Genomic DNA, 10,305 nt, shown 5'->3' with positions numbered 1-10,305 from the left:
TCTTTTCCTGGTCATTCATGCTGCCATGTCCCCAATGTATTCTTGTGCTTCACAGCTTCACAATATCAAATGGGTCTACCTTTTGAAAAACAAGCTTTTAACTTGATTCTGTTTCTGGTTGAAAATTTGAGCCAGTTCCAAGAACTCAATGTCAACTCAGTTCAAATCTATGGTTTCTTTTTTTTTTTCTTTAAGTTTGTTTATTTATTTATTTGGGGGGGGGGGGGGACTTGCAGAAAGAGGAGAGAGAGAATCCCAAGTAGGCTGTGTGCTGACGGTATGAAGCCCGATGTGGGGCTCAATCCCATGAACAGTGAGATGATGACCTGAGTTGAAATCAAGAGTCGAACACTCAACCAACTAGGCCACCCAGGGGCTCCAAATCTATGGTTTCTTTTTCATTTTTTTTTTAACATTTATTTATTTTTGAGAGAAAGAGAGAGACAGAGCACAAGCAGGGGAGGGGCAGAGAGACAGGAAGACACAGAATCCGAAGCAGGCTCCAGGCTCTGAGCTGTCAGCACAGAGCCCAGTGTGGGGCTTAAACTCACGAACCACAAGAACATGACCTGAGCTGAAGTCGGACACTTAACCAACTGAGCCACCCAGGCACCCCATCTTTAAGGCACTGTGTTGTAGACATTAAGTGCTCTTTGTTGTTGGGTCATGTATGCAAACCCAAATCCAGCCTGGCTCATTATGTCCCCCTTTCTCTCTGTGTAGCTCTGTAAGTCCAACCTGCTTCAAAGCCAAACCACTCTGGGTCATACGCATTTTGAGTGTGTCTTTGTAGCCTAAATGTCTTTCATTCTCTTGGTATGGTCATGAGTGACAGCTTTGTGGTCAGTGTATTTTTTTTAATGTTTATTTATTTTTGAGAGAGTGACACAGAGTGCAAGGAGTGGAGGGATAGAGAGAGAGGGAGACACAGAATGCAAAGCAAGCTCCAGGCTCTGAGCTGTCAGCACAGAGCCCGACAGGGGGCTTGAAATCACAAACTGAGATCATGACCTGAGCCTAAGTTGGACGCTTAACTGACTGAGTAACCCAGGTGCCCCTGTAGTCAATATTTTTAAGATTTATGTCTATGATAACTGCTTTTATATTTCAGATTAATTTATAGCATCTTAATAAGTTATTTGATCTGGCAATTTCTTTATGAAATCAAGCACATCCTCACATATACATGAGATATCTGCTGGGTTTATAATTCTAGACTCTTAAAAAGTAACTCTATTTTTCATTCAAATACATTTGCTTTTCTGGAGTTTTGGGTGATTATAATGGGTTCATTCAAAATATTCATTCTTGCTTTTCCATGCTGATAGTGCTCTCAAAACATGGTGAACATTCCTAAAACCTGCTGGACTCTCTGTAAGAAGTGTGGCAAGTACCAACAACACAAAGTGACACAATACAAGAAGGGCAATGATTCTCTGTATGCCCAGAGAAAGCAGCATTATGACAGGAAGCAGAATGGCTACAGTGAGCAGATTAAGCCGATTTTCTGGAAAAAAACAAAAACAACAAAGAGGGTTATGCTGAGGATTGACTGTATTGAACCCAACTACAGATGTATGAAAATGCTGGCTATTAAAAGATGCAAGCATTTGGAATTGAGAGGACATAAGAAAAGAAAGGGCCACATGATCCATTTCTAAGCTTCATATTTCACTTTATTATGAAGACAATAAGATCTTGAGGTTATGTTCAAACCAAAATAAAAAAAATACTCTTTATTAAAACAGCACTTCCCAATTTTATAAAATTTGAATAAAAAAAGGAAATTTAATCTCCTTGAAAACAATGTTAGCATTAAAATTCATTATATTCATTTACATAATTATGGGGAAAACTCAGCAAAAACTACCAATCTATTTAACATCTTGAGTTTGATGAAGCACATTAGAACATGAAACACAATACATTGGAACATGAATACACAGTCAAAAGACAGGTCCTTTCATTATCAGACTGTTAGACAACTTCTATAACAAATCTTATCACCCTCTCCTCATCCTTTGCCTTTCCATACGTAGTCTACAAAACTATGCAATTGTAAACTGAACTAAACATATTAGCAGTTTACATGAGAATGGATAAAGCTCAAGTATCAGCAAATAACAACTGAGTTTAGCAAATCTTTTTATTAAATGTTAAAAGTAATCTTTAGATCTATAAATTTAATGCACTTCCTATCAAAATCCCAACTGCCTTTTTTTTTTGCAGAAGTTAATAAACTGATACTAAAATTCAAAACCATAATAACCAAAACAATCTGGATAAAAAGAACAAATCTGGAGAATTCACACTTCCCAATTTCAAAATTTACTGCAAAGTTATAATAATCAGGACAGAACTGGCATATGGAGATCGATAGATAGATAAATAGATAGATAGATAGATAGACAGATAGATAGATAATGTTTTTAATGTTTATTTATTCTGAAGGGGGGAGGAGGCGCAGAGAGAGAGGGACAAAGGATCCAAAGCAGGCTCTGTGCTGACAGCAGAGAGCCCAATGTGGGGCTCAAACTCACAAACCGTGAGATCATAACCCGAGCCTAAGTTGGACACCTAACTGACTGAGCCACGCAGGTGCCACATGGTCAAGTGATTTTTTTACAAGAAATAGCAAGACAATTCCGTGGAGAAAGATAGTCTTCTCAACAACTGGTGCTGGGACAACATGCAAAAGAGTGATGCTGGATCCCTACACTCTATGGAAAATTAACTTAAAATGGATCATAGACCTAAATGTAAAAGCTAAACCTACAAAACACTTAGAAGCAATCATAAGAATACATCTTCATGCCCTCTGGTTAGGAATGATTTCTCAGATAGAACACCAAAAACACAAGGGACAAAAGAAAAAACAAATCAGACATCATCAAGATTAAAAATTGTGTATTTTAAAGGACACCATCAAAATAGCAAAAAGACAACCCACAAAATAAAACATTTGGAAAAGACATATCTGACTGGTATCCAGAATATGTAAAAAAACTCTTACTACTCGATAATAAAAAGACTAATAACTAAAAACATGGGCAAAGGATTTGAATAGACATTTTTCCAAAAAAGATATACAAATGACCAATAAACACATGACAAGATGCTCAAGATCATTAGTCATCAGGGAAATACAAATCAAAACCACTATGAGATATCACTTCATACCACAAGGATAGCTAAAATCAAAAAGATGGACAATAACAAGTGGTGTAAAGGATATGGAAAAAATTGGAACCCTCATACACTGCTGATGTTAATATAAAATGCTTAACATAAAATCCTTATTCTTCAAAAAGCTAAAAATTGTATTGTCATATGATCCAGAAATTTTACTCCAAGGTATATTTCCAAGAGAAATGAAAACATAAGTCCACATAAAAACTTGCACACAAATGTTCACAGCCCTATATCAAAATGACCAAAAAGTGGGACACCTGGGTGGCTCAGTCAGTTGAGCATCAGACTCCTGATTTCGGCTCAGGTCATGATCTCACGGTTGTGAGATGGAGCCCTGCATCGGGCCCTGCATCAAGCCCTGCATCTGGCTCTGCACTGGGCATGGAGCCTGCTTAAGATTCTCTCTTGCCCTCTGCGCCCCCCCCCCCCCCCCCCCCGCCGAATAAAAAATAAAAAAATTTTTTTTTTAAGATAACCAAAAAGTGGAAACAACCTAAATGCCCATCAACTGATAAATGAATTAAGATTTGGTACATCCACTCTTTAGCGTTCTTGGGCCCAATTCCAATATGTGCATTGCGGGGGGGGGGGGGGGGGGGGGGGGGGGGGGAGGGAGGAGGGTTCCCACAGAACACTAAGCAATTCTTAGACACCCTGCTGGTACTCAACTCAGTTCTAATGTTATGGAAACTGATCTGGATCACCCTGCAGAAGAACCAAATGGCACTCAGAGATCTTGGAAGGCAGGAGGTTTATTTTACACCAGTTGGTTCAGAGGAGATCATTCTCCAGAGATCTGAGCCCAGAGCATCAACAGAGGGGACCATTTATAGTCTGTTACTTCCGAATCCCTCATTAGTAGTAACTTGGCACCTGTGGCAAGCAGGGTAGGAAGAAAATCCCAGAAGGGGTGTCTTCTGACAAGGACTGGAATTCCCTTATCAGTCCTGTCGGCCATCTTATAACAGATTTTTCCTTAACACTATCTACCCCAAGATAGCTTCAGATTCCACAGGTTAAGTGTTCAGTCCTGCCTCCCCACCCACTTCAGACAGCATTTGCAACCCCAGGTCGTTATCTATGCTTCTGACCGATGGCTACAGATTGGAGGCTCTAACAATCCCCTCCAACTCAGGATGCCAATCGCCAAGTCTGAGTTGTTCCAGGTACATCTGACCAACTGGCTATAAATTAGAGGTTTCCATGACTTCCTCAGAAGTTAACTGAAAGAGGTTTAATTAATTTGCTAGAGCAGCACATAGAACAGAGCAAAATATTTTTTTTTACTAGATAGCCAGTTCATTATAAAAGGATGTAACTCAAGTGCAGCCAGATGGAAGAGATGCATGGGGAAAGGGTGCAGAGTGACCATGCTCTCTCCAAGCTTACCACTCTCACAGCACCCCTGCTTATTCACCAACCCAAAAACTCTTTGAACCCTGTACCTCCTTTCAGATTTTCATGAAGGCTTCATTATACAGGCATGAACAATTAAGTCACTGGCTATTGCCAATTGATTCAACCTCCATGGCCTCTCCTCTCCCCAGAGATCAATGGGTGGGACTGAAAGTTCCAACCCTCCAATCACATGGTTAGCTTCCCTGGCAACCAGCCCTCATCCTTAAAGGTTTTCCAAAATCCACCTCATTAACATAACAAAGGACAGCTACCTTTATCATTCTCTTCACTTAGGAAATTCCAAAGTTTTAGGAGCTCTGTGCCAGAAATGGGGGATGAAGACCAAATATTTATCTATTACAAATCACAATATCATTTCCATACAATGGAATATTATTTGGCAATAAAAAGAATAAAGTACTGATAGGTAAACTTTGAAAACATTATGCCAAGTGATAAATGATACAATTCAGTCACAAAACACATACTATATGATTCCATTGATCTGAAATGTCCAGAATAGGCAAATCCATAGGGACAGAAAGTAGATTAGTGGTTCCTTAGGGCTGGTGTGAGGGTGGGGGGTGAGAGACAGACTGGGGTAGGAGTGGGGACTGACTGTTAATAGGTTCCAGGTTTCTTTTAGGCAGAATGAAAATTAGATTGTGATTATGGTTGCACATCTTGTGAATATAACAAAAAAAATTATACACTTTACGTAGGTGAATTCTATGGTATGTGAATTATATCTCAATATAGCTGTCAAAAAATTAAAAAATAAAAGTAATCATCCCACCTCATGTCAAAATTCATTATGAAACCTGAATTGGGGAGCCTGAATTAAGAAAGTTTTATGAACTGCCTTTTTTCCCCCTCAATAGTTTTGATCTGTAGCTGAACATTTTGTAACTGAAATGCCTGCTAAATTAATCCTATTTCTCTCCCCAAGGCAAATTTCATCGAATTTCCCTTCGATTGTTCTTTCCCCAATAAAGACCAGTATTTTTGTACTTAAAAGATGCAATTCCCAAATGACTCATCACTTATCTCCTGGGCAGCAAGCAGTTTTGCCACAAGAAACCATTGTTCCTTTGTTTCGGAAGACCTGGCCAGTCTGCAATCTACATTCTGCTTCCTAATAGACTGCCCAGAGAGTATTTCTTTACTTCTATCGGGAAAATTTGTAAAAAACTTCGAAATGGACCAAACAAAATTATTTTCTGGGTGTCCCATCTGGTGCACCCTTCCAGGTTATCTGATTCCATGGGAGCTCAGGCCTTTTAAGGTCTTTGAGCTATTTTACAACTCTGTAAATTGTTGAAAAATGATAATGATGTAAGTGATTCACATCCATCAAAATGCAAATGAATAGTTTAGTGGATGGAATGGATTATTGCCTGTGGATGCTGACCAGTTTTGCATCTGATAGGGAAAAATCTGTTATATGATGGCCGACAGGACTGATAGGGGAATCCCAGTCCTTGTCTGAAGACTCCCCTCCGGGGTTCTTCTTCCCACCCTGCTTGCCGCTCATGCCAAATTACTACTAATGAGGAATGCAGAAGTAACAGACTATAAATTGTCCCCTCTGCTTATGCTCGGGACTCAGACCTCTGGAGAATGATCTCTGAGCTCACTGGTGTAAAATAAACCTCCTGCTTTTCAAGATCTCTGAGTGCCACTTGGTTCTTCTGCCGGGTGGTCCAGACCAGTTTCCGTAACACATCTTTTCCTAAATTCTTGGAAGTCTTGGGGCTCAGTGCAGGCTGCCCCAAGAAATGCCACAGCGGCATGTTGATTGAGTTAAAGTTATTTCAGAAACAGCCAGTGCAAGAACACTCTGACCCTCCTGTCCCTCCAGAAAGGAGGAAAGAATGTCTCATGTGAAAGGTACCCTTCCTGGACCAAGGAGATAAAGAGACATCCTTATCATCAGAGATGGGAATTCAGAGCCAAAGAAGCTTATATAAACAAACCTCGTCACTTTATTTTTTTAATGTTTATTTTTTGAGAGGTGGGGGGAGGGGCAGAGAGAAAGGGAGACATAGGATCTGCAGCAGGCTCTGTGCTGTCAACACAGAGCCCAACACGGGGCTCAAATTCATGCACCGTGAGATCATGACCTGAGCCAAAATGGGACACTTAACCGACGGAGCCACCCAGGCACCCCAAAAACCTTGTTACTTTAGCTAATTTATTAACCCAGCCTAAATTCTATTTAGAATTCCTTATTAATTGAAGCTCCCAAGTATAAGTTTGCTTTGTCCTAACAAGTCCTTACAGATCTTCATCTAATGTCTGCCTGCACCAGTCACTTGTGTTAAAAAGAAAATTTGGTCAAAATTTGGTCAAATTTTCCTCCATGACAGCAAATCAAGCCTATTACAGTTTCAACCTATCCCAGGAATGTGATCTTTTAAAAAGTCAATGTGAAATTTCCTGATGAGCACTTGCATGATAATGTATTTTATTTCAATAATATATCCAAAATATTATTTCAACATGTAATCAATATAAAAATTATTAATGAGATACTTTCCCTTTTTTAAACTAAATCTTTGAAATCCAGTGTGTATTTTGCACTTATAGCACATTTGAATCCAGACTAGCCACAGCTCCAGTGCTCAATAGCCACACGTGGCTCCTGGCTACAATATTGGACAACGTGACTGTGAAAGAGAAAGGACCGTTGTATAATAACCTCTCATTCACTGTGTTCCATTTAGTGGCAGAACTAGGACTCTATAGAAATCAGAGACTGAGGCTAGCAGGAGTGAGCCATGAGAGAGAAATCATCTTAAAGCCAGCCGGAAGCCAGCCCTTATCTTAAAGATAATTGTATTTACCCAGCCCTACTATCTGGGCCACATCTGGTCTGTTAAAACCCAACATGGATTCGTACATTCTACTGTGTCAGAACAAATCGTACTTCCTGATTACTTTATTTTCCCCTGTTATTCCTTCTATAAATTTCTCTTTTAAAATAAGAAAATAATTTCTCACTCATTCTGCTTGCTATGCTATGAGCAATGAAGTCCTCTGTCTCTGATCTTATGTCTTCTGGCAGCCTCTATGAAACTGTGGCAAGCTAGTTCATTAACTTGCAAGAAGGGTAAAATGTCAGAGCCTGAATTTGACAATACCGTCCCATCCTTCAATATCTCCAAGGTAACTTTATTAACCTCTAAGAGCTCTCAACACTTCTTGTTTCCACTCGGCCTGGAGCATTTGCCCTACGGGATATTTTGGTTTAGTTTCGCACGTGTTTATATTTTAACATCTCCAATCTCCCCACTCCACGTTGCTCTACGCACAATATTCATTGAAATGTTTGCTGACACATTCATTTTTGTCCCATACATGTGAAACCTCAGAGAATTTTTACACCACGTGAAGATGGAGACCTACCTGCCCCCTTTCCATCTTCAGATGTGATGATGGTGCATAGTCTGCTCACCTCCTCTCATGCACTATTTCTTTCCTCCTTCACCCCTGCTCTCCTTTACTTTCCCTTTCACCTCTAGCCACTTACTACACTTTCATTTTCATAACACGAAAACAGATCAAACTGGTGAAATCAAGTCCACTGAATCTGGAGCTATGGGATATAGAAGCTAAAGAAGATCACTTTTTAATGGAACCAATGAATGCCTAAAACACATGTGTCTTCAGATAGCCTCAGGAAAAAATTTCTTTCCTTCACCAACGCAAATCTCTTTGGAAGAAGGCTGCACTAACATGACTAAAGTTAAAAGATCTCCAGTTCTTTTCATCATAGGAAAAATGAATAATTATGGCATGAGTCCATTAACAGATGCAGAATATTAACCATGTTTTTGCAAGTAATCACACCAGAAATTTTCAATTATTTTAACCTACCCTCTACATAAAATTGGAAAAGATACAGAAATAATCTTTCATTAGGTGGGGTACCTGATAAGCAGCTCAGATTAATCTATAATATCAAAACATTATAGTTCAACTTAGTGGCACAGAAATGCTCTCAGACCACAGAATGTACCTATAATGTTCCCAAGAGGGTAGCCAGATACACAGCCTGTGGAAAAGAAGGCAGCAGCAACAGAGTTAATATCATGCCTAACCAAGCACCAGACAGCTTAGAGTGTGTCCAGATCCACATAGGTCACCGTTCCCGATGGCACGTATGTCTCTGTGGCAGAGTAGTGAGTCCTGATCTCATTTGTAGTGAACATTTGTGTTTTTTTGACTACACAGCTTCCAAACACCCTGCCTTTTGTGGGTAGCCCTCTGATTGACAGGTCCTGGCCTCCAACCATGAAGTCTAGAGAAGTACTGCTCTACTTGGTAGCACACTGTTTAATAAAGCTGACACTTTTTCCATAGATACTTTTTCTCAATAGAGAGCGCACTAAAGTGGTTTACATTCTAGCACAAGTTCTTTGCCTCATCACAAAATAAAAACAATTAGTCCACAGCCTGGCACCAAGTCTGTAGACTACACTTTGAGAAGCACAGTCTGGGACCATGTATTTCCTCTCCCAGCACACTGCTAGCTGTGTAGATGCACATGACCTAAATTCAACAACCAGATGCTCCTATCTGGGCCTTTGAGTCCTGAAGGAGAGCAACAAAGATGCAGGGACAGTTGAGAAGGTATGCACGGTCGTGTGAACATTTTCAAAAGACCTGCAGTAGTTTCAGCATTGGGAATCCATAGCTAGCAGCAACATCACGTGCTCTGACGTGGGACAGCAGTGGTACACTAAACAGACTACAGCATGCCCCACCACGTTCTCCATTCGTAGCCTCTCTTGGTTCCCGTTGTTTTCTGAGCCTGGTTCTCCAGGCTGCCTATCATTTCTGGGAGCTACTCAAGAACTTTCAATGAATTCCTTTTCTGGTGAAGTGAGTCAACAGAGAATTTTGTTGCCTACACCCAGGAAACTTGACTGATAAACCCTTTCACATTCCAATCAAGTGAATGATGATGCCTGTTTCCATACTAAGCTCACCAAGCAATTTTCTCATTGTAATTTGGCTTCTCACATGTTAACTAGAAAGCTTGGGGCCTCTTGGTAACTATATTTCCCACTGAAAATTAATTGGAATTTAGGTTTTAAATTTCAGGTGATGAGTAGGGATAATGTGAGTCCACTTCAAAAAGAAAGATCGGGATGCCTGGGTGGCTCAGTCGGTTAAGTGTCCGACTCCTGATTTCAGCTCAGGTTGTGATCTGGTGGTTCATGAGTTTCAGCCCCACATTGGGCTCTGCACAGAGAGTGCCTGCTCAGGATTCTCTCTCTCTCCCTCTCTCTCTGCCCCTCTTCCTCTCTCTCTCTCAAAATAAATAAATTAATTAAAAAAAAAAAAAAAGATCTACTCCAAAAGATGACAAACATGGATTTCATATCCTACAATGCTGACACCCAGAAGGTGAGTTCTGGCAAATTCACCACATTAAGGGCATCCTATGGAGACCTGGCCTGAACAGCCACCCAGCTCTGCCCAGGTGACCCCCTTATGCAGAGTTAGAACTACCCTCTGACACCTGGAGTTCAGTTATCCCTATGGCTTTCTTACAGAGTTATTGCAGCCTGAGTCAAACTTATTAACAATCTACTAAATTTCAAACAGGCAATAGACTGAACAGGTTCAAATTAAGCTCTCAGAAGTTCATAGCTTGCCAGCAAGGTAACTTATGAATCTTGAAATGAACTGTGCACATGCATCACA

The 10,305-nt window shown here is 40.3% G+C and overlaps 1 protein-coding gene across 1 annotated transcript; it reads left to right on the top strand.

The window, feature by feature from the left end:
* Nucleotides 1-1,340: 1,340 nt before the first annotated feature.
* On the top strand, nt 1,341-1,661 carry LOC109248369 (60S ribosomal protein L36a-like). Its single transcript, XM_053891276.1, has one exon. It carries the CDS (start codon nt 1,341-1,343, stop codon nt 1,659-1,661), a length of 321 nt encoding a protein of 106 aa, XP_053747251.1.
* The last annotated feature ends 8,644 nt before the right edge of the window (nt 1,662-10,305 follow it).

The sequence above is a fragment of the Panthera pardus genome, unplaced genomic scaffold (genome assembly GCF_024362965.1).
Source record: "Panthera pardus isolate Hobbes unplaced genomic scaffold, ASM2436296v1 HiC_scaffold_27, whole genome shotgun sequence".
NCBI classification, from domain to species: Eukaryota; Metazoa; Chordata; class Mammalia; order Carnivora; family Felidae; genus Panthera; species Panthera pardus.
Note: the sequence above shows the minus strand (reverse complement) of the source record. Positions and strands in the feature narration are given on the sequence as shown.